We start from the raw sequence: 23,816 nt of genomic DNA, 5'->3' as shown, positions 1-23,816 counted from the left end.
GCGGTAGAGTCAGGGCAAGGTTCACGATCATCACGGCACATGAAAGATCCAGCTCGCACATGATCTACATTACGAATAATGAGCTGTCCCCGCATTCTGCACAATATCCATATTCCTACGACTTGTGGGTGAGCCGTCGTTGTAGGGTTCTGGTGATTGTCAAGGAAGACATACACGTCTCTCAGGCCTTTACCCGCCATCCCCTTTCCCGATGATCCTATGTCACGAACGTACATCGGACCGTTTGGTAGAATTCTACCCATCCTCGATGGCAAGGAGCCTGAGCAGCAGCAACTTCCCGTTGACGAAACGCGAACGAACATGACGACATACCAGCTGCCTCCACCAGAAAGGCTGCAGTTTGGCAGTGACACTAGTCCTGGTTTTACAGAGCCGATGCGATACAATACTATAAGCCAGTCGAGAAAACCACCAAGAACAACCAGCCCTGTGTACAGTGAGCAGCCCAAGTCATCCCCCCATAAGCAACTGCCACCCGTTCGCCAACTCTTTTTCCCACCATCCTCGAATATTCAAACATCTCAGTATCCACCACAGCACGATGCCAACCTGTCCCAAAGACCCTCGAGTCTGCCTTCCGCTCCCCGATCAGTCCCCGATCAACCAGCTCCGGTCCCACAGTATCACTATCAAAGCAGCTTTCCTCAGCCCCCATTGCCTCCGCAAGTTCAAACCTCGATAGGCACTAAGGTCCTGGGAGACGACCTTGGGTACAGCCCTTCGGGTCGGCAGCCTCCAGCATCACCATACATTTCCCACCAAGGCTCAAACGCAACTTCCTATCCAACCTCCTATCCCGCTTACTCCGAACGACCCCCGCAAATTTCGTACTCTGTTGCACAACAAAACCATCATGCTCCACCATCAAATCCTCCATTGGATACTCCTCAGCCTCAACAGGTAATGCCGATGAATCCTCCTGTTCAATACTATCAAGAACATCCCAGCGACTACGACATGTCATTAGCCCCTATATCGCGTCACGAACAAAGCCCACAAGCCGCGGAGAATAGCGTCAAACCAATGGCGCGTGTGGTGGGAGAGACAGACGTACCAGGACAAGGTCCCAGCTGGGTATACGAGGATGGTACGACTTGTAAAAAGATCATCGATGGGGAGGAGGTCAATGCGCAGTGGGGTGTTACGAAGGCCGGCAAGCCACGCAAGCGTCTTGCAATTGCATGCACGACTTGCAGAGAGAAGAAGATAAAGTGCGACCCTGCAGAGCCAAAGTGTGTCCAATGCGAGAAGTTTGGCAGGGAATGCAGATTTACAACAGCGTGAGTCTTGAATTTACCAAAAACCCCATGTCAATCTGCTGTTTTGTGAAGCCATCGAATTGTCAACCGATCGTGTCCGTGCTCTGTTTCTTGCTTTTAAACCTGCGACGGCTGAGGTCCAGTGAAATCTTGCATTTCTTACATCCCATTTAATGTACTGATGTTTTCTGTAGATTTCGCAATCAACGTACCAGTCCAGAGTCACCTTCTTACCATTCCCAGGCGCGTACTCCACCAATAAACATCAAGATCGAACCATCCACTCAGCCAAGTCTGCCTTCAGAATCTGTACCTGCCAGCGCGGAAGATCAGACATTGCTCAAACGACGAAACTCATCACCACAGATCAGCCAGATCAAGATACCTGGAACAGGTGACGCAAAGTACCATAATCACAAACCACCCCTCAAAAAGCAACGATCAATTCTTTCAGGAGCATTATCACCAAAAGCGGAGCGCAAAATTCTTCCATTAAAGAATCGCGTAGAGGAGGCTGGTCCCCAGAAATCAGAGACGATACACAGAGAGATTGAATCGAAAATTGCCTTCGATCAGGTCGCTCCACTATTGTCTGCCAAAGCGGAGTTGAGGATAGTCGATGAACTCAAAGCTCGGAGAGATAGAGTCCTGCGGGCCATTGAACAGCAATGTGAGGATGATTGCCGGGAAGGAATGAAGCCATGCACTATAATGCTACGACTCGAAATCATGCACGGAGGTTTTTCTAAACCATGGGTGAAATGATCACCATCCTCTACAATTTGTCATTCCGGCAAGCGTACATACGTCCAAATCGACACACCCACATCAACTCCTATGCTTAGCTGCAAATTGAACATCCAATGGCCCTTGCAGATCACATCCTTTCCGTTTCCAAGAGCCTTTGTCGCTAGTACTTTCAAGTGCACAAAACCATTGGATACAAAGATGAACGCCCATCATAAAGTCTCCTACGATATTAATGCGAGTGCAGGAGGGTTTTTTGGTGTTTTTAGAATTGAAATGCCCCTGGGCCGAGAAGAGCATAAAGACGATGATTTCTAAATACTAGCTGAAGAGTGGTGAACGACCATGCGACTGTACGATACCCCTTTTGCTCACAGCATTTCGCCGCGGTCACAGACATGGCGTATCTGGCGTGTGTTGGGCATGGACGGGTCTAAAGTACGACAGGGGTGGGTGGTGAGGTATTTTACCACAAGTCGAGCGATTAGTTGGCTGGCAAGCTCATCATTCAAAACATAAAAGCAAGCGTTGAGCGAGAGCTGGAGAGCTGATATCGGGATGTACAGACCAATATGCAAACCGCTTCCAGCACTCCATGTGTTTAGATATTCGCTATGATCGCCCAATTCTACCCAGTGAGGTCCATGACTAGGCCTGTAGAAAGATAACATTTTTTCTTTATTATCAGTTGCTGTTTTGTCTCCAGCCATGGTGTCTTCACGCAAACGGAAGACACGAGCGATCGTCATGCCGAAATCGATGTAAAAGACTTTGCGAAATTCGGATATACAATGTACAAAAATATTTATGTACATGAGTAACGTTACCGCTGGCCAAAGGGCTCATCATTGACCCTTTGCGACTCCGGCACCTCTGCTGGATGTCCCACAGGTTCCAGTGGATAAGTTGTAGATGGTAAACTCTGAAGAAGCTTCCGGTGATGCTCATGTGCCTACCATTGAGAATCAGTGTTTGAATTCGAGTACTCACGATCTCTTAGAGGGGCTCTTACGAAGGGCAGGCCACAGTAACTACACCAGCAGATCTGAGGCTTGTCCACGTTAATGAAAATCCTCGGATGTCCCAATGGCCCTCCACCTCCATCACAGGACACAGTCCTTGTCTTGGTCCATCTTACGGGCTGCTTGTGAATGAGACTGATGGCTGCTTCCGGTTGGGGCTACGCAGTTTCCATCAGAGTCAGCCAGTCCCTCAACACCGCCCTCTTAGACCGAAATGGAGTCTCCTGCATTGATGGAACTCACTTGATACTCCATGATCGTCTGTTCAAACCTCGGACCGCTCATCGCCCTCTCCCTTGGCTGCTGACTCCTGCTCCACACGTCTTTCCTGTTCGGCGCCTGCATCACCCGCTGCCGTTCGCTGTCCTCCGGCATCTCCTGCAACGGGCGGTCCGAATCACGTAGACCCTGAGGTGAGATTGGCACGGCGTTCGAGTCGGAGACGTTTTGGACGGGCTTTGGTGGTGAAGGGTCGTTGGTGGGGACGCGGTCTGAGGTCCTGTCGCTAGTGGAATATGAGCGGAGAGGCAAGAGACGGGGATGTAGACGGGGATGGATTGAGGATATCCAAGCGCCCCGAATAGGTGCAAACATGTTGGCAGATGATGTTTGCGGTCCGCGACTCTTTAGGATGGTGATTAACATAAAAGCGATGGTTTCCAAGTATCGAAGTTGAACACGCCTCGGCTCACCTGCCATTCTATACCTTACTTGTAGGCTCCGCATTGGATCAAATTCCTGCTCTCAGCACTTTGCTATGATGATTTACGACATAAACAATAGAGCTTCGGTGGGTCGTGTACCGAATTTAATGAGTCCGTTCACTGCTGATCATTATAGGTCATAGCGTAACGTAGCTGTCACAATGTCCAACCAAAACCCTCCACAAGCACGCCCTTCAAAAACCATGTCCTCCCGCTTAATGACGATGAAGGTACTCTTCTCCGTCTTTACTCTTCGGTTGCTTTCAGATTGTCCCATTAATCTTCGGCTTTTCAGTTCATGCAACGTGCTGCAGCCTCTACTCCTCCTTCCACGCCTCAATCGCAGCCCCGCACCCCAGATACTCCCCCTTCCAAACGCCAGAAAGTATCTGCTGCTCCATCTTCGACAGCCACACCACCTTCTGATCTACAGCTGATGCAAACCGCTTTGACTGAGGAGGAAGAGAAGACGGAGAAAACAATTGAGAGACTAGCAGAGGAGGCTGGAGAAACGAAATGGGTTCTGAGTACTGTGAATGGAGAAGAAGGGAATGGTGTAGGAGGGCTACGGGTTGCTAAGGCTGGATACTCTGAGACTGACCAAGAAGCTTGGAGGCCTGCTATGGTAGGGCGGAGGAGTTTCGGAAAGTTCAATCGAGAATTGGAGGTAAGTTTTGTCATCGTCTTCAATTTCCACATGTTGATGATAAACCTTTAAATTATGTCTTCAGCTAACAGAATCTTGCATGCTTAGAAGCGACAATATGGCGTAGCCGATGAATCTTCGTCGTCCAGCGATAAAGACTTCGAAGCCAGCGAAGAGGAGGACGGCGAAGAAAGTGATGATCCTGCTGGTACAAGAGAGTTGCTCCGTGCATCGCAAGAGGAGGCCACGAGGCGCGCCAATGACGAGCGACACCAGCGCAAACAACAGCGGATAACTGAAAAGGCTGAGCTAGCACGTCTGGCCGAGCAAAGACGAAGCAAAGAGGTGAAACTGAACAGGTTATTCTCTATTTCAGGGGGCGGTGGGGGTGGAGGCAAACCAGGTGGCAGCAGCAAGCAGGACATGGAGTGCTATTCGTGCGGCGAGAAAGGTCATGCCAAGAGGGACTGTCCACATAAAGGGAAGCGAAGGAACAAGGACTGGCATGGTAGGCCTGCGAAGAGATCTAAATCATCGTTAGACTACTGAAACGAGGGTGGAGAGTAAATATTTTACTTCTCAACAGTTTGGAAGGCATACCTATCCCAAAGATCAAACGTCCCGGATTAGCAGGCCTGAAGTTTCATCGAACTCGACATCTTTCTTCAGGTCGTCGCTGACTGAAGGGGGCCGGTATTTGGGGGCCTTGATTTTCTTTGGAGCCTTGACCCGAGTAGGACGGGGTGGTGAGGTCTTCGTACCCTCGTGTCCATTCATTGAAATGGGCCTGCTATATCCGCTACCACTTAACAACTCGGCAGGCTTCCCTTTCTCCTTAGCATCCGAAAGGAATCTTGGCCTGACGACAAAGATGGGCTCAGGAAGGTTCTTGCCAGACCGCAGTTTTGGATAGCGTGATTGCCCTGAACGGAGCGGTGACACGGGTTGTTTTTGGCTCGCATGAGACTGTTCTAGATGTAACCTACCGTTGACGTTGCTCTCCAGTCCGCCAGCCGTAACCCGAGAGTGGTCCATGACTCTGCTAGAGTGCCTCGATCGAGCAAGTGGTGTTGAACTGTTCCGATGATGTCGTTGATCCGGGGAGTGACCTTTTCCGGCTGCTCGTACGGTCCTCGGCGGACGTCCTCTGACCGGGAGACCTTGAACGTCAACCTCACTGCCATCTTCGCTATCAAGGAAACCATCGGCACCATCAATCTTAATCTCCTCTTCTGCTGGGAATCGCGTCTTCGACCCGGCGATTCGTCCGTTCATGCGATGGGATCTGGAAGCGCCCGATGTGCGATAATAGCCAGCGAAGGCATCGTATGGTTCTGTCGAAGAAGGAGGGTCGGTGTAAGAGTCGTCAGAGGAATGTGAGCTTGAGGTGTCGTTCACGTCCTCGCTCGGTATAATCCTCTCTTGCACATCCATCGCAAACCTGACTCTCTTAGCAGGAGGAGCTTTAATCAGTCCTCCGAGGGGTATGGAGGTGTGCCTTTTGGATGATTTGTCGTTGCACCTTTGTGTTGTCCGCGAATTAGTTGGCTTCGGGGGCTTGGGCGCTTGGACGCTGGCTTTACTGTTTGCCCGTTTGTGAATCTGGTCTTCGTCACTGGTTGATGGCGGCGACGACAGTGGTAATAACGACGCCGACGACGACAATGATGAGGATGAAGATGATGACGAGTCCTGTACTCGCTTATTCTCTACAAATGCAAGATTTGTCTTTGCATTCTTTGCCAAGCGACAACCCTCTTCATCTCTCGATGATGACGATGAGTCACTAGGATTTTTGGCAATACCATCTTCGTCGTTCTTCGAAAGTCGCGTTTCTAGTACAACCTTTTCTTTAATTACTCCACCATCTATCGCCTCAGGCACAACATCCCGTTGCTTGTTCTGGGCCACAGGAGGAATAGCGGCAATCAATGGCTGGAAGAACTCTTCTCGAGGCCGGCTTGGCTCCAATGAATCGAAGTAAATGCCGGTGAGACCGAACCTGACCCGACACATGGTGAGCAAAAGGCCGAAGTGGACTAATAGCAGATAAAGCCCCAAACTACTGCACTCTTTACGCAAATACAGACCTTCGGACACATCTTATTAAGTGTACACGCTCATAAGAAATATAAATACTGGCGCCGTAGAAAGGTCCTCACAATACAAGATATTCCTTCCTTATCGAGGAACTGGGAAAGTTCAGAGAGAGAACCGTGGACATGTATGACTGAAGGTTAGGAAGCGTTTTCGACCAGCAGCGCTTTTACTGGCGCTCGGGGCCGGCATGTATGAAGATGGCTATCACAAGTTTTGAGACATACCCCACTGAAGAAGTGATGGCTTATAGCTTGCTTGAGACAACTCATCGACTTACCAAACAGAACTCCTAGATTCTCGAACTGTTCCTCGGCGCTGTCTAGGCTTTTTACCTCGCTTAGGCTGAATCTCTTCGGATAACACTCACTATTATCGTCCTCCCATCTCCCTATCGACGTCTACGGGGCAACCTACGCAGGCCGAGACTTTCGGTATGCGCGAAGATCCTGACCAGCCACACCTTTGGGAGTTGATGGCATTCCACGACAGATTGAGCTCGTCTCCGTGGAGAATAGCGGACATATACATTTTGCAACCACGCCGGGTGGACTGCGTTCCCATACCCTGCTGATAGCAACACAGCAAAACAATCTCTGAGATCTGGGAACGCTATGCAGCGGGCTTGGTAGCTAAGGTATCTGTACCTCCACGTGTACCATATGCGTGATACTTATCCTGATATGCGTCCAGCCTGCCGGAGATCTCTATAGACTGACCGGGGTTCCCCATGTGCTTGAGTTTTAAGTAAAAGGCACTTTATGATGGCTGAACACTCAAGAGCTGTAGTCTTTATCGGTCTACAGTAGATGTTTCGATAAAGGCCCATTCCCCAAATCAAGTCGGGATTTTGTGGCACAGAGTAGTTGACTCGGGAGAAGCGCCACTACTTGTACTCTTGGATGCGACGCCACTATCGGCCCGCCAAATCCTGCCGTACCTTAGGCCTGCAATAGATAGTATGTAATACAATTCACTCCATGTGCCATTACCTTCTTTGAGCATCAATCTTCTCCCACCTTTACCAGGCTCTTCTTTGCTGATGCGTTTTCTAAGCTATCATGGCTTGGCTATTTTTTCATGCACACAATTGGCAAGACGCGCACGCTGAATGCAAGAAGACGTTCCAATAACCACTTGGCTGCGCGGCTTGCAGAAGATATCTCCACTTCTCCACTTTGCTCCCTCTCTTCGAGAATCGCGCTGTCGGGATTAGTCCTTTCCCACGATTCTACCTGCTGCAGGATAGGCAAGAACACCCTCATCATGTTGGGCCCCCTTCTAGAGTCGTGGGAATGGATCAAGGCCCACAATCCACGCTCGCTCTTCAAGAAGAAGCACCGCCTTAATTTCATCACCATACATTGTACGTCTCTCCCGCTTTCGGTCGACGCCCGCTCATCCATATGCTAATGGAGTGCGCTTCGTCTCACAGATCTTTATATCCTGTTTATCACGATTGTCGGATCAATCCTTCTATACCCAGCCGGAGGTTTGGCATACATTGACGCCCTTTTCTTCGCTAGCGGATCCGCCACGCAAAGCGGTCTCAATACGTAGGCTTTTCGTCTCACATGCAGACTGTTGCACGCTAATAATCCCTTAGGGTTAACATCAATGATCTCAATACATACCAGCAGGTAGGTACGTCCGCATCTACCAACAGTCGGTCTCTGAATCGCCACGCAGCTTGTTTTCTATTTCCTGGGAATGATCTGTACGCCAATATTCATAAATACGTTCGTCGTCTTCGTCCGGTTATACTGGTTTGAGCGCCGTTTCCAAAACGTTGTGAGGGAAGCCCGCAACTTTCGACGCACTCGGTCGCGGACCAGAACGGAGCTCAAGGACGACGCGGATCCTAGTTGCACGGAGAAGGGTGTCCGAGGTCGTAGTATTGTCGTTTTGCACAATGGTAATGCGCTTAGGCAAAGGCGTGAAATGAGCGACCAGACAGAGAAGCCTGATCTTGCCGAAGATCTTGGTAGCGAATCCTCTTCAAGTGAAAGAGGGAGGACTGAAGCTGTCGATCATGCTATCACCTTACCGCCCTTGAACCCGCCAACTTTCCGTCGCGACGTCACATTTGCAGACGAAGTGGAGAGCCCAGAGGCAAATGAAGCGGCGCCACAAATGTTACCGCAACGCTTGAGTCCCGAACAACATATCGCCATTCTGGAGAATCAAAGGAATCCAAAAGACAAAGGAGCGCTCCGAATTCCTGGCCCCCGTGATTTTGACCGCGGGAGTGTGCCGGAGCCTCTAGACTTAGACGATGATGGTGGGCAAATAGATCATCAAGTCACGAGTCCTGTCGAGCGACGAGGGATGCTCAATGGCACTTCGATGAAGCGAAACGTCACTATCGATGAGCCTCACCATCCTCGCGAACGCGCAAATTCAGCAGCCTATCCCAAGCTATCCTCTCGGAAAAGTGGTACCCTGGAGAATCTGAAGATGTCGCCTACAGATGAAGTAGCGCTCCCGTCCGGCCGTACAAAAGGTCGCACGGGTACATTCTCCAGCCTCAAAGGATGGGCTTCAAAGGAGAACGAACCAGCCACACCGTACCTTAGCTGGCAGCCCACAATAGGAAGGAACTCAGCCTTCGTAGATCTGACTGAGGATCAGAGGGAAGAACTGGGAGGAATCGAATATCGCTCCTTGAAGACCCTAACCGTTGTTCTTGTCTGTGAGTGTACCAGGCAGCCTTTTAATGCTAGTATATGAAGCTGACAGCTTCGTGCCAAGCTTATTATCTCACATTCCATCTTCTCGGCGTGGTTATCCTCCTCCCTTGGATAGTGCGTAGTAGCACGTGGGGACCTGTTGTAGATGGCGATGGCCAGTCAAGGGTCTGGTGGTATGATGTTCGATCTCTTAAGCATTGAAAGATCATTCTAATCCAGGCTCTAGGGGCATCTTCACTCCCGCATCCATGTTCAATGACCTTGGCTTCACACTTACCGCGGATTCTATGGAGTCGTTCCAAACAGCTATTGTACCACTTCTACTTGGAGCTTTTCTCATTGTCATTGGGAACACAGGATTCCCCTGCATGCTCAGGCTCGTAATCTACATTGCTTCAAAACTTGTGCCCCGTGAAAGTGGGGTTTGGGAAGAATTGAAATTCTTGCTGGATCATCCGAGACGTTGCTTCACCTTACTATTCCCAAACTCTGCAACCTGGTGGCTGTTCTGGATTCTTGTTATTCTTAATGGCCTTGACATCATCTTCTTCATCGTACTGGACGTAGGTTCCCGAAAATTTTCAATCATAATCAAGGCTGACTTCTGACGTAGCTCCATGATTCCGTGCTTACCAGCATTAATCCCGCAGGTTACAGGGTTCTAAATGGGTTGTTTCAAGCTGCGAGTACGCGCACGGCAGGCTTTGCCTCGGTCGATCTGGCAAATCTCCATCCTGGGATTCAGGTGTCATACTTGATCATGATGTATATTTCTGTCTTCCCAATTGCTATCTCCGTACGGCGCACGAACGTTTATGAAGAGAAGAGTCTTGGGATCTATGGATCGTCGAAAGAAGAGACTGACGATGAAAAGGAGCCCAGCTATGTTGGCGCTCATTTACGTCGACAATTGAGTTTTGACCTGTGGTACATTTTTCTGGGTCTATTCATCATCGCGATTGCCGAGGGCGACCGGCTTTCCAGCACGAACGACTACGCCTTCACCTTGTTCTCGGTCCTTTTCGAGATTGTTTCGGCTTATGGAACTGTCGGCCTCTCCCTTGGCTACCCAGGGATAGACGCATCATTTTCCGCCGAGTTTTCCGTGGTATCCAAGCTCGTTGTAATTGCTATGCAGATCCGAGGCCGACATCGTGGACTTCCTTACGAGCTGGACCGCGCTGTCTTGCTGCCTAGTGACTCATTGCACAAAAAAGAGGATGAGGATGCAGCCAAGCGAGTACAGAGACGCAATTCGAGCATCAGTAATCTGGAGCCAATGGGGAGAACATTGTCGAGTCGGACTCCGACCGTAGGACCAGTATCCGGGTCCACTTGGCCAGCCATGGCAGCGCCGGACACTGCGGCAGCTTCAGGTCGTGACGAAGATGGCATGAATGGCACGAATAGCAGTTTGGAGCAACATCCAAACCATTCAGGGCACGCCCAAAAAGGGCTTGGGAAACTGATGGCTGGATTGGCTGAGGGGCCGAGGATCAGAGCACGCGAATGAGTTGTACTTAATGAGTGACAGGCTCAGAGAAGAGGTCACATGCAGCATCGGGCGTAAATAGATGGACAGGAAAATACATAGGAAGGCGTTTGCTTTAAGCGCGGCGTTGGAGGGTCTCTATGGTTGGTGTCGCTGTTCTGGACGGGCTGTTGGGTACACGAATGAAAGACAACCTTCCCAACATCACAGAATCAATTGTGGGCACAGATCTTTTCTGCGTTCGACCCACCAGCTCTTTCCCATTGGTCCCCGCTCCATATCGAAACGGTATTTAAGGTCACGAAAGTATTGAGCTCTACCCATGGAAAGACGGAATGAATTGACCATGAACCATTGAGGATTCTGAATTTTGTTTAATCCTAAGGCAGCACAACATATTTTTCTAAATGCGCCGGTATTGCACGCAGGAGATTTTTATCTGAGAGCCACTTTCGCGAAAATAGTCTGTCGGCATATCTGTATGCACCGTCACAGAGTATTGTCACTACTGTATTTCCCTGGCCCAACTTTTCTGCCACTTCCTTCGCCGCCGCGACGTTTAAACACGAACTTGCGCCCAAGTAAAGTCCTTCTTCGTCGAGACATCGATACACCATCTCAATACTTCTTTCGTCGCTGATGTGTACTGCACCGTCTAGCAGCTCTATATCTGGCTTGAGATTGTCCGTGACCCGACCCTGACCGATACCTTCTGTGATACTGGAGCCCGTGCGTTCTTTCAATTGGCCTCCACTGGTAATGTATGAATGCAATACACTTCCGGGCGGATCCGCTAAAAATGTCTTGACTCTACCGCCTGAGACGTCTTTCAGGTATCTCGTGACACCAGCTAATGTGCCACCAGTCCCAGTCGCACATGTAAACGCATCAATCTTGCCATCTGTTTGGTTCCATATTTCCGGTCCCGTTGTCTCTACGTGGGCTCTTCTGTTTGCAATATTGTCGAACTGATTTGTCCATACTGCATTATCTAATCGCTCTGCGTGTCGCTTGGCTTGATGATTGTAATTCTCGGGATTTTCGAACGCCACGGCCGGCACAGGATAGACCTCGGCACCCAGCAATCTCAGCAAGTCGACCTTTCCCTGTGATTGTGTATTCGGCATGTATATTACTAATTGGTAGCCTTTTGACCGACAAACGTGTGCCAGGCCAATGCCTGTGTTTCCCGCGGTGCCTTCAACAACAGTGCCTCCTGGCCGCAGTTGACCCTTCTCTTCGGCATCCTTGACCACATACAATGCTGCACGGTCCTTCACGCTACCTCCAGGATTTTGAAATTCGGCTTTACCTAAAATCTCGCAGCCTGTCTCGTCGGATAATCGTTTGAGGCGAATTAGAGGGGTATTGCCAATGGCTAAAACATTGTAAGCTCAATAGATCCATGATGAAGATTGTAATTGCCCTCACCTCCAACAAAGCCATTGACATGTCCCTGTGCTTTAGCCAGTTGTACCCCATATTGATTTGACATCTCAACCTTAGAAGCTACTTCTGCAGCTTTATGCGCTGTGGTGGTTAGTCTGCGCACGCTCTGCCTGAACATAGTGTGCTATGCGACACGGTGATCGAGGAATGACCTTTAGAGTGATTTAAGACACGAGTACAAAGCGAAAGGGAAAATCGATTAACAAGATTTCTGTCATGGCAAACTATGATGCAAGTGACTACCGCGCGCTTATACTTGCCGCTGCCACGCCATCCCCGTGTTTGTTGATTTTCGTCAAGTTGCTGGTACCATACAGCTAATTGTTCAAGGACTTCAAACCTCGATCAAAATATGCCTGGTAGAGTGTCCGCTCGAGCGCCTACTGTGTCGCGAATCTCCCACAAGGCATCCGCCGAAACATTGGCCTCGCGCAAATCCACCACTTCTCCCTCAATAGTCATCCCAAAGGAAGGACCTACTTCTACCCTGCGCGCACAAGTTTGCAATGTGTTCAGTGACGCGCAAAAATCTGCAGCTGGGCACCGAAAGCTGGTCGTAGGATTGAGGAAGATTCAAGAGGCTTGCTGCTATGAGCCCACGCGGCCCGGTAAGCCTGGTCGACAAGAATTCAATGAGGACGAGTTCAACGTGGAGATTGCACGATGTGTGATTCGTCTGATGGGCGTGAGGAGAATTGAAGCCGTAGGTGACCGGATCGTCCGCTTCTTGGGGTTTTTCTTGCGCCATGCAAGTGAGAAAGGTAGGTGGAATTCATCACGTCGGAGTCGATATCCAACCAGCGCTGAAAGTTTGCAGATGCTGCATTGATCACCGAATCCGAGATGAACGAAACGCATTCATTCCCCGAGACTGCGAGCACTCGATTGACCTCTCATATCTTATCCATCTTGCTGCAATTCCTTGCTTCGAAAGAGAAGACAGTTCGTTACCGCGCGACTCAGCTCGTTGCTCACATCATCAACTCACTGGACTCTATTGACGACGAATACTTTCACCTCCTGAAGATGGGACTTCTCAAACGCATCAGGGACAAAGAGCCGATGATCCGTGTCCAGGCTGTCCTAGGCCTGGGCCGGCTAGCTGGCAATGAGGACGAAGGGGACCAGGACAACGCCGACAGCGATGACGACGATGCAAGTGGATTATTGGAGAAATTGCTCGAGGTCCTTCAAAACGATCCTGGCGCAGATGTCCGCCGTTCTCTGCTGCTCAACCTACCTTTGACACCAGGAACCTTGCCGTACCTCCTAGAGCGTGCTCGAGACCTCGATCCAGCCACCCGTAGAGCATTATACTCTCGCTTGCTACCTGCTCTGGGGGACTTCCGTCATCTATCTTTGTCTATGAGAGAGAAACTGCTCCGCTGGGGCTTGCGTGATCGTGATGAGAATGTTCGTAAAGCTACTGCTAGACTTTTTCATGATCGTTGGATCGAGGACTGTGCGGGTCCGCGGCTGGCTGGTGGAGGCGGTGCGGCCGAGGAAGCAGTGACACCAAGTATTGAATGTGTACTAGAGCTGCTCGAGCGAATTGACGTCCTCAACTCTGGAGTCGAAGATGGCATAGCCTTGGAAGCTATGGAGAAGTTTTGGAGCGGGCGGCATGACTACCAGGACATCCTCAGCTTTCAAGATCCATTTTGGCATCATCTGAGCCCAGAAAGCGTTTTTCTGGCGAGGTCTTTCAATGACTACTGTCACCAGCAGCCTGATGGAAAATATGAAACCCTGGTTGAAGAAAAGATGCCCGAAGTAACAAAGCTTGCATTCTTCCTCCAGAGATACACAAACAACCTGGTCGAATGCTTACGACGGAACCACGACAGATACAAAGGTGACGAAGAGGAAGACACCGTCGAACAAGAGTTCATCGTGGAACAGCTACTGCACATCGCGAAGACTTTGGACTACAGCGACGAAGTCGGTAGAAGAAAAATGTTTGCGCTTTTAAGGGAGACTTTAGCCATCGCGGAATTGCCAGACGAGATCACTAAGCTCTCTGTTGAAGTTCTCCGCGATGTTTGCGGAATAGAAGCCGCAGGAGAAAGAGATTTTTGTGGTGTCGTTCTTGAGGCGATAGCAGAGGTCCACGACGCCATCGCTGTTGATGAACCACTGGCCGATAATGAGGACGAGAGCTTCCACTCAGCGCATTCAGAGATCAGTGACAGCACGCCGACCAAAGCTAAAGTCAGTCGGAGTGCTGAAGAAGACAAGGTCAAGGCCATCAAAGAGATCATGATCAACATGAAGTGCTTGCACATAGCGCAGTGTATGTTGCAGAATATTGAGGGAACCTTACAGCAGAACGTACACTTAGTCTCGATGCTCAACAACCTTGTTGTACCAGCTGTTCGAAGCCATGAGGCCCCAATCAGAGAACGAGGGCTTCTTGGCTTGGGTCTTTGCTGTCTTCTGGACAAAGTATGTGAAAATCCTTCATCTGTCATGGGAGGTACTGACTGGGATTGGGGTGCAGACGCTTGCTGATGAGAATCTGAGCCTTTTCGTCCACTGCTTCACGAAAGGACACGATGCGCTTCAAGTCACTGCAATCCATATTCTCGCCGACATCCTGACAACTCACCCAAGCCTCATCTCGTCAGCAACCGCAGACGCCGCCTTACAAAAGTCGATTCTTAGGATCTTTGCTAAAGGCATGAAAGCAGAGCATACTCCCGATGTACAAGCAGCCGCCACAATCGCTCTTTGTAAATTGATGCTGACCTCAGTCATACAAGACGAGGACCTGCTTAAGCAGATCGTCATTTGTTACTTCGATCCCGCAACAAAAGATAATGCTGGGGTAAGGCAAGCTCTGAGTTACTTCCTGCCGGTATACTGCCACAGTCGCAGAGAGAATATGGAAAAGATGGCAAATATTGCGGGCGGTGTCATGCATTCGCTGGTAGAGATGAGTGAAGAGCTTGAAGAAGGAGAGGAAATGGTCGGGGTGAGTACGGTTGGAAATATGCTTGTCGACTGGACGGATGCGCGAAAGTTGGTGGTCCAGGATGAAGCATCTATCAGCTGGGACGAGGCTGGGAAGAAAGAAGTCAAAGCTGTCAATGGAAACATTCATCTTAATCTGGCGGAGAGCCTTCTAGAACGAGCAAAAAACCATGGGTGTTCAAGTGAGAAGACTCGACAACTTTTTCTCCGATGGTACTAACGGGTGATACAGAAGAAGACAAGAAAGCCCTCATCGCCATGCTCGGCAAGCTATTCATTACACCAAATTCCAAGACCGAAATGCTTCAAAGCACGACTGAGCTTGTCGAAGAAGCTATTGAGAATAAGCTTGCTCAGGACGCGCCCTCTCGCAACGCCCTTAACAAATTGCATTCAGCCTTGAGCAAAGCTTTGGGAGAAAGTGGGAAAGTTAATCCAATCTCAGAGGACACGCTGGCGCCTGCAGGGGGAGACGACGGTCTGACTATGCTAGAAGGGCAAGGGGGGGAAGAATCTGTAGTGGGTACCGAAAAGGATATTGGGATTGAAGGTATTGAGGATGAAGGCGTTACGGTGGCACAGGACTCATTGTTGGAAGAGCTTCTAGACGATGAGGATGATGACTCGTGATTTCTCTACAATTGCGGATATTTTGCTTGCGCCGTGTCTGTTCGCTGGAATAGTAGGCTAGAAGACTGGGAGTTTCTGTTCCCGCGAAGAGCAAAGGGTTCTCTGTCAGCTGTCTCCTCGAGGAATTTATTAAGTGGCACAGTTGAACCAACACTAGACGCAATTGTAGGGTGGTATCGCTTGGAGGATGATGTTGTTTGAGCAAGCCGGCGATAAAGCTCCAAAAAAGTGACGTTCAAATTTTCCCCGAAAGCCGGGTAGTGAGAGTGATTCATCTTGAGCGCGGCGCTAGTCAGTCAGGCTTCTCGAGTATATAAACCTGGCATATCCCACGCCCTTTTTCTCTCGGCATCTAAGTGTGAGTACCATAACTGGCTTCTCCCTCAAGACAAATTCTGAACATTTATCTAGGCAGAGGCGTTACGAGTATCAGTGAGGATTCGTCCGAGATCTCGTTTTTGCTAGTTGAAAACTATAACTATGACCACTCCTTATGGTCTTCGGATCGTATGGGAATTTTTGGATTATCCATTTGTCTTTGACAAAATTCACTTCTTTTCATTGCTGGCCGTCCTTTATGGATGGCCGCGAAGAAGAGATCGATGACGTAAAGGTGGAAGCACTGGAGACCCACGTACAGTAGGTTCAACATCATAGATAGACATTTCAGTACAAATGCGGTAACTTCGATGTCATCGGGTCACCTTAGACCTCGGTTGCGCTTCCTCCTTCCTACCTTGACCTTCATGGTGCTGTGGTCAGTCTCGACCTTAGAATAGTCATCCACCGCCGACACACATTTGATTACCCAGCACCAGCGCCGTACAGATTATCGAAGGATCCTGCATCATGGTCAAGACCGCACTGGTGACTGGCGCCACAGGCTTTCTTGGGCGTCAAGTGTCACAAGCTTTCCAGTCAGCAGGGTTTCAGATCGTGGGCACGGGCTTCACCCGAGCCAACCCTCCTGCTATTCTTAAGATCAACTTGTCGAATCCCGCTGAGATCTCGTCAGCCTTACAAGAAGTCAAGTAGGCACTGTTTCCTCCAAGCCTCAATTTTGAATTCTTTGACAAAGCAGTCCAACTGACGACTTGGGCTCAAGGCCTGATGTCGTAGTACACTGTAAGCTTGGGTGCAAGCCCAGTGACTTCTACCTATATTTCTATATCTGCTCACTCATTGCCAACAGGCGCGGCAAACCGATTCCCTGACAAATGTGACGCCAATCCAGACGAAGCCAGAAAGATTAATGTTGAGGCTTCCAAGCATCTTGCTCAGGCGACCTCGTCAAAGAACATCCTACTCATCTACATCTCTACCGATTACGTATTTCCGGGAAGACCGGGAGAAGCCCCTTACGAGGCCCATGCAACACCAGAACCTACAAACCTATACGGACAGACGAAGCTTGATGGTGAGAGGGCAATATTGCAGGCGACGGAGGGGACTAGTTTCGGCGTCGTATTGCGTGTGCCCGTGCTGTACGGCAAGGCAGAGGATCCTAAAGAGAGCGCTGTGAATATCTTGATGGACGTTGTGTGGAAATCTCAGGAGAAAGACGCAAGGACGAAAATGGACGACTGGGCAAAACGTTACCCCACGAACATTGAAGATGTAGCCCGGGTATGCGTGGATACGGCTACGAGATACCTAAATGGCGAGCGGTATCGACTGCCTAAAATCTTGCAGTTCTCTTCTGAGGATCGATTTACAAAGTATGAGATTTGCCAACTGTTTGCGGAGATTATGGGTCTTTCACTTGATGGTATGGTCGCAGACGACAAGGCTGGCAACGACCCGAATGCAAGCGTGCAAAGACCTTACGACACTCACCTATCAAATCAAGCGTTAAAAGATATAGGGATTGATGTGGGAACCCAGGACTTCAAGGCTTGGTGGTGAGGAGCAATGTGCGGGCTCTCTGAGATAGGACGCTGACTTGAGCATAGGAGGTGGGAGGTGAAGGCTTTCAAGAAGTGACACGCGTGGGGAATCGATAAACCAACGATGGACCAACGACGCATTTGGCAACTTATGTCCCGGCTGGGCTCATGCTTTCAAGCTACACATAAGATCTTGCTTTGTGAAAAGTCTCGGAGTCCTAGGTAGAGTCCCTGCATGCGTCCGATGGAAACGCATACTGCGCCAATAGATCTTGCCGATGATATGGTTACGACCTGATCAAAGATAAGACCGGCTCTGGCTGGAAACACGTTACCCCAAATATCAATGATGAGTCTCAAATCTCCAGCCACTTTTTACATCTTGGCTGGCCCTGGGGTCTGCTTTGTGCTGGATGCTTCGCACTTGGCTGAACCCATGGACCTTCTCCAGCTCCCTGAAACCGGCGACAACGATATGCAGTCCTTCAAATGCTACCTCGGTCTAGTGAGTCTCGCAGCGATGGGCTTGAAGGCACAAAAGCTGCTTCACTATGAACACATCGACCCATGTGAGGTTATCAACTATCAAGTTCCACATAAACAACCACTCTGCAACTGATCCCTCATGAGCTACCCTAATCTTCATGAATCTTTTTTTAAGCTCCTGTATGCTTCCCTTTCATCTTCGCACCCCAAAGACGTTCATGGGGTGCGAACGTCTTTGGGGAGTAAAGGTCGAGGGCAACGCAGGATAAAACCCGTTTATTGCCCAGATAATAGGCCAATGTGAGTCTTGGACATCATATTTGGATATTAACCTTTTGATCTTCGAATCCGTGCATGGACAGTTGCATCTGGATAAGTCAATGATTGGGCGAATACTTTAACCTTCAACATACATGAAGCATTAGAATTCTGGAGCTTCAAAATCGCTCGTTGAGATCAGGATTCATGGTCTCATCTGATGCTGTAGGTCAGAGCGCCGGTAAGATGAATCGTACAGCCGTACTGTAGGGGTACCTTAGTATCTTTTTCAGGTTTGCTGAGGCAAATTAGTAGAGATCTATTGGTCAATATGGGACACGGTACTAGTGAGTTTTCGGGCGGCAGCACATGTCAACTGCCGGAAAGATTCCCTCACCCTACCGCGCTTTTATCCTCCTCTCCAGCGCAGCGACTAAGATGCGGAGTTGTGGGGTTGTTCACGGCCGCTCTGCCCATGGTCCTGTAAGCTTTGGAAAGCGACTTCGGCTTTTTTCTTCGGGGACATTGCCGATTACGCTTTCCGTTCCAAAAGTACGCCCGTAGAGCAACGAATATCTTCTAACCAACCCACTCACTGCCCACTTTCTAACCCCCCAATAAACCATCCACTTATTCGCTAGACCGTCTGACACCGGAAAGGAATGTGGCATGCATGTGCCGAATCCTTTCCTATGCCGTGCCATTACTTGAGTAGAACCAATTCATTCTCTTACTGATAAAGCTGCTCGCTGTCTGCCGGCAAACATTTCATGCACATCTTCTGTCTGCTCAGCATTCCATTGTTACTTTGATCCAATCACACTGTGGGGCGTTTCTCTTTCGCTCACGATGTTGAACTCTACTCTATCTCTCGTCTTGCAGCACTGGCCTACCGCTGTTCTATTTTGCCTGGCTGCCTACCTAGCCAGGAATTACTTTTACAATGGGTTACACAGGTATCCTGGTCCTGTGCTGGCATCTCTGACAGACTGGTGGCGCTTTTTCGATGTACTAGGCAGAAGACCAGACATTACACACATTCGGCTTCATCGCAAACATGGTGATATTGTTAGGTTGGGACCGAATATGTTGTCCTTTGCGGATCCTCGGGCATTGAAGACGATTTATGGCCTGAATAAGGGGCTTACGAAGGTGAGAGCTCAAACATCTCCAGGATAATAGGTGATCAGCTGAATCGAGAAAGTCCGAATTCTATCCAGTACAACAGGCTATTTCAAACGGAGACCGACTGCCTTCTTTATTCTCGACCACTGATAACCAGTTCCATGCGGAATTGCGGCGTTGCGTGAACAGTGCCTTTTCTATGAGCTCTCTCGTCCAATATGAACCATCTGTGGACATCGTGACGGAAATGTTTCTGGATCAGACGGAAGCTTTGTTCTCGTCAAAGAATGCAATTTGCAACTTTGCAGAGTGGTTACAGTTCCTCGCCTTCGACGTCATAGGTCAAATCACTTACAGCAAAAGTCATGGCTTTGTGGATCGTGGAGAAGACGTTGACGGCATGGTTGGCTATCTCGGAAAATTGTTTTCCTACGTTGCACCGGTATGCTTCCTTTGCAAAGAATAATATCAATGCTCAGCCCCGTCTACGTTAGGTCGGCCAACTCCCTATGCTAGATCGCTTCTTTCTGAAAAATCCGCTTTTACGCTTCCTCGACAAGCACGGAATCATGTCTTTCACCTTCCCTGTCGTGACTTTTGCGAAAGCCCGTATCAATGAGCGCCTCAGAGAGATTGAAGCGTTGAAAGCGCACGGAATCGACACTGTCGCCACGGTAACGGGTCGCCGAGGTGACCTGCTCTCAATGTTCCTCAAAGCCAAAGAAGATCGCCCTGCATTCTTTCACGATGGGCGTGTGCTCACCATGGCAGTCAGCATGGCTTTTGCCGGCTCAGAAACCACGGCGATTTCACTTGCTGCCGTCTTTTACTATCTCCTCAAGAACCGTCCCTGCTATGTGAGATTGATGGAGGAAATGGACGAGGCCATTCATACCGGTATGGTTGAAAACCGTCCCAACGGTCTGGTGACTTGGACCGAATCCCAAAAGCTTCCGTACCTTGATGCTTGTATCAAAGAGGCATTTCGTCTCCATCCAGCTGCAGGACTCCCTTTGGAACGTGTAGTCCCAGCAGATGGTATGGAAATCTGCGGGCAGCTCATTCCTGGTGGGACAATCGTCGGCTGCAGTGCTTGGGTGATACATCGACGGCCAGAGATATTTGGAGAAGACGTTGAAACTTATCGCCCAGAGAGGTGGTTGGAAGCGAACGAGGAGAGCAAGAAATCTATGGAAGGTTGCATGATCCAGTTCGGCATGGGCGCCAGGACGTGCATTGGAAAGAATATCAGTCTTCTGGAGATCTACAAGTTGGTACCTAGTTTTCTCAGGAGGTTCGAGGTAAGATCTTTCTATGAAGTTCCTCGCCTGCTGTCGGATGGCGAAGCTACCGAAGAGTGGTAATACTGACTGCTCATCTACCACAGGTCGACTTGGCAAACCCCAACAAAGAATGGAGATTGCACAATGCTTGGTTTGTCAAACAGCTGGACTTCAACACAACCTTTAGACCTCGAAGCATGGCATAGGCCAGCTTTAAGGGGTACCTTTGTGTATCGACAATGCCACTAGCTTTTGGATACATGAGACCTTTCCCATTCTTCAGACTTGGATCTTTTCGTTGGCGACTTTCTTTGTCGAAGATCTTGCTCTTCTTGCCACTAGGTCCCGCGAGTGTTTGATTCCAAGCGGTCATTCTGTCTTTCTTTTGTCTCGTCCTCTGCAAATTGCGATAAGAGCGTGAGTCGCTTCGAGTCTCGATCGGTGTTTTTGCACGGTGCGCGAACGCAAGGCAAAGCGTTGTTGGTCTATTTACAGTGCTTTTCACACAGGTATGGAGAAATGAGGTCATCACATGAAATATCTCCCTCGCTCTCGGTTTGATTCTGCACGTCTCCAGTCTGTTCGGCTTTCAGATTTCCGCGAAAACCCCCTTGCCATTTGTTTTTACAATCAGCACCGCAAGCCCTCCTACCGTTGTGACCACGCCGCTAAAGATTGAGACCTGCCCGAATCCCCAGTAATGAGTGACGAGAGCACCACTGATGGGCAGGTCAACGAGCGCGTCGAAGGATTTAATGCACCCCTCCATCCCGATGTAAGTGCTGATATCTCTCGGATCCTCAGCAGTTGGAGTAAAGCAGACGACCATCAGACAAACAGTTACTTCTGAGCTAAACCCATAGAGGTATACAAAACGGTGAACACTGCGTTTGAGATGATTATCTGCCAAAAGACAGACAGTATGTTAGTGCTGACACTGGCAAGGCATAGCATATAAAGACAGCCAATTTGATCCGTCTTATCGATGGGAAACACTCTTCCCAAGAATGGGACTCAATCAGAAGGACGGTGGAATAGAAAAGAAGTGGCGTGCTTATCTTATTGACTTCGACGTACGTTGACAGATCGAAGATGGGGACAAAGCTGTCGAAGATCCCGAGGAACATAGCGCCAATGAAAGTAAGATAGGGTCTTTTCTGAAGCAGAGAAATGGAATGGTCTTTCCGTTCTCAACCAAAGACGAGTACGGATGTCGAGGGTTGAGGATAAGATGATGGCTAGCATAATGAAGCCACATATACGAATGATCCATTCGAAACTCAAGCGCGAGTTACTCGGCATCTTGTTGAGTTGCGTTAGGAGATGAAATGCCTCCAAGGGGCGATCCAGCAACAGCTAGACCCACTGCCGCTCCGCGTTTCTTGTTGAAGTACTGCGATATGGCTGCCATTCCTGGGGCCATCGTTATTCTGTCCAGGGTATCAGCCGCAATGATAAGCCAAGACGGGGCTCATTAACCGCTCACCCCAAAGATGGGCCGGCAAGGATTATTTGTGCGAGCAAGTATTGGTAGTATGATTTGCAAATACTGGTGATCATTATCGAGAATACGTACCTGTACACAGCCGCAAAGGCCAGATCACCTTGCGTATGGATTAACCGCCCGGCTCGGAGAAGGAGACAAGAGATTGGGACGGTTGACGAAATCTCTTAGATCCGAAGCAATCAAAAAGCGCGCCCCCGAAGGCCATGGCTTCTAACAGGAAGATAATCAGCAGACATTCAATGCAGGAAGCCATCGAATATCCATCATATTTTCTGAGGCAGAACCTTTGAACGATGGATCGCATGGGTTCCGAAGTCTACGAAAGCCATTCTGAGCCTCTCCAGGAACGCAGGAGGAGGCCAGCTTTGCCTTGCCTTGGATGTCGACGTCGCAAAATCAAGTGCGACAGGAATAAACCTTGCCGTCAGTGTTCGCAATCAAGGAAACCAAAAATTAGCTTCAGCCTTGATGCTCCTACATTGGCCGCTGTACATGGAGCGAGGACCGCAGCGTCAATTTCAAATCCAGGGGAGAGGGGACTAGCTCAGTCAGAAACATTGCAAATCGTGCAAGCCTCGTTTCCTTCTATCCATGACTTTCCCACTCCAGCTTCTTTGCCACAAATAGTGGGAAACTTAGAAGTCCATCGCTTGATACACTCGCCGTCTAAAAACAGCAGTCATCCTGCCCATGGAGATTCTAGCAGCCAACAGGTAATGTGAAGCCTGCCTGATGATGTCTTTGTTCAACGCGCGACTCCAAATCTGCGATGAATCTGGTCAAAGTTTAGATTATACGGACCGAGTCACTAAAGGGCTCTTTTGAACAGTTGCGAAGAATTGTCGTTCCACGCTGTGTTCATCTGACTGAATTGTAACCACGATGGGAAGAGCACATCTTCCTCCAACACAGGTTTTTCTGTTTCAGAACTTCATGCATTATTTTTTAGATGCAAGGACTTGGCCAGAAAATTGGCCAGAAAAGCCAAAGTCCAACGGCCCAGTCAATGGCGTCTTCCCGATGACCTCAAGGATTCCGTCCCTAATCGAGAGATTGTCGACGAGCTGAAAGGTCTTTACTTTCGAAACTTCGAGTCAGCATACAGAATCTTGCATGTCCCATCGTTTCAAGCTGATTACGAGCGATATTGGACCAGCCCAAAGGCCGTAGACGACGACGATGGCTTTGTAATGACGTTGCTCTTGACCATGGCGATTAGTTCATGTTTCTATCAAGGTCCTGCGTATGAGGCTGACCTACGCTCAAGTGCTTCAAGCTTGGATATATGCTGCTCATTCTTGGCTCTCCGCGCCTTTCCACAAAGCGCGGCTCAATATAGATCTCCTTCAAGTGCATTGTCTTCTGCTTCTCGTTCGTCAAACCAACTCTGCGGGACCTGAACTGGTGTGGATTACGGCGGGCTCTCCTCTCAGGACAGCGACACACATGGGTCTGCATCGAGATCCGACGAATTATCCGGAAATACCTGTGTTTTATGCAGAAATCAGGAGGAGATTGTGGGCCACAATACTAGAGATGAC

The 23,816-nt window shown here is 49.4% G+C and overlaps 9 protein-coding genes across 9 annotated transcripts; 6 read left to right on the top strand and 3 right to left on the bottom strand.

Moving 5' to 3' along the window:
* Positions 1-219: 219 nt before the first annotated feature.
* HO133_005500 (uncharacterized protein) lies at positions 220-2,045 on the top strand (the record flags this gene model as incomplete). Its single annotated transcript, XM_037296409.1, has 2 exons — positions 220-1,301; positions 1,475-2,045. 2 exons carry the CDS (start codon positions 220-222, stop codon positions 2,043-2,045), a joined length of 1,653 nt encoding a protein of 550 aa, XP_037148391.1.
* Positions 2,046-2,850: 805 nt separating this feature from the next.
* Positions 2,851-3,643, bottom strand: HO133_005499 (uncharacterized protein; the record flags this gene model as incomplete). Its single annotated transcript, XM_037296408.1, has 3 exons — positions 2,851-2,979; positions 3,040-3,207; positions 3,293-3,643. 3 exons carry the CDS (start codon positions 3,641-3,643, stop codon positions 2,851-2,853), a joined length of 648 nt encoding a protein of 215 aa, XP_037148390.1.
* Positions 3,644-3,956: 313 nt separating this feature from the next.
* Positions 3,957-4,948, top strand: HO133_005498 (uncharacterized protein; the record flags this gene model as incomplete). The annotated part of the gene is made up of 3 exons (XM_037296407.1): positions 3,957-3,983; positions 4,049-4,420; positions 4,508-4,948. 3 exons carry the CDS (start codon positions 3,957-3,959, stop codon positions 4,946-4,948), a joined length of 840 nt encoding a protein of 279 aa, XP_037148389.1.
* A 63-nt stretch (positions 4,949-5,011) lies between these two features.
* Positions 5,012-6,415, bottom strand: HO133_005497 (uncharacterized protein; the record flags this gene model as incomplete). Its single annotated transcript, XM_037296406.1, has 1 exon — positions 5,012-6,415. One exon carries the CDS (start codon positions 6,413-6,415, stop codon positions 5,012-5,014), a length of 1,404 nt encoding a protein of 467 aa, XP_037148388.1.
* A 1,347-nt stretch (positions 6,416-7,762) lies between these two features.
* Positions 7,763-10,699, top strand: HO133_005496 (uncharacterized protein; the record flags this gene model as incomplete). Its single annotated transcript, XM_037296405.1, has 7 exons — positions 7,763-7,862; positions 7,932-8,052; positions 8,103-8,136; positions 8,186-9,188; positions 9,248-9,359; positions 9,413-9,749; positions 9,800-10,699. 7 exons carry the CDS (start codon positions 7,763-7,765, stop codon positions 10,697-10,699), a joined length of 2,607 nt encoding a protein of 868 aa, XP_037148387.1.
* A 359-nt stretch (positions 10,700-11,058) lies between these two features.
* Positions 11,059-12,245, bottom strand: HO133_005495 (uncharacterized protein; the record flags this gene model as incomplete). Its single annotated transcript, XM_037296404.1, has 2 exons — positions 11,059-12,056; positions 12,110-12,245. The coding sequence occupies 2 exons, from the start codon at positions 12,243-12,245 to the stop codon at positions 11,059-11,061; spliced, it is 1,134 nt and encodes a 377-aa protein (XP_037148386.1).
* Positions 12,246-12,479: 234 nt separating this feature from the next.
* HO133_005494 (uncharacterized protein) lies at positions 12,480-15,730 on the top strand (the record flags this gene model as incomplete). The annotated part of the gene is made up of 4 exons (XM_037296403.1): positions 12,480-12,888; positions 12,945-14,458; positions 14,499-15,282; positions 15,333-15,730. The coding sequence occupies 4 exons, from the start codon at positions 12,480-12,482 to the stop codon at positions 15,728-15,730; spliced, it is 3,105 nt and encodes a 1,034-aa protein (XP_037148385.1).
* An 849-nt stretch (positions 15,731-16,579) lies between these two features.
* On the top strand, positions 16,580-17,635 carry HO133_005493 (uncharacterized protein; the record flags this gene model as incomplete). The annotated part of the gene is made up of 3 exons (XM_037296402.1): positions 16,580-16,761; positions 16,836-16,855; positions 16,923-17,635. The coding sequence occupies 3 exons, from the start codon at positions 16,580-16,582 to the stop codon at positions 17,633-17,635; spliced, it is 915 nt and encodes a 304-aa protein (XP_037148384.1).
* A 1,811-nt stretch (positions 17,636-19,446) lies between these two features.
* On the top strand, positions 19,447-20,974 carry HO133_005492 (uncharacterized protein; the record flags this gene model as incomplete). Its single annotated transcript, XM_037296401.1, has 4 exons — positions 19,447-19,512; positions 19,565-19,927; positions 19,980-20,786; positions 20,873-20,974. The coding sequence occupies 4 exons, from the start codon at positions 19,447-19,449 to the stop codon at positions 20,972-20,974; spliced, it is 1,338 nt and encodes a 445-aa protein (XP_037148383.1).
* Positions 20,975-23,816: the final 2,842 nt, after the last annotated feature.

Source organism: Letharia lupina (assembly GCF_014066315.1).
Source record: "Letharia lupina isolate WasteWater1 chromosome Unknown contig_21, whole genome shotgun sequence".
NCBI lineage: Eukaryota > Fungi > Ascomycota > Lecanoromycetes > Lecanorales > Parmeliaceae > Letharia > Letharia lupina.
Note: the sequence above shows the minus strand (reverse complement) of the source record. Positions and strands in the feature narration are given on the sequence as shown.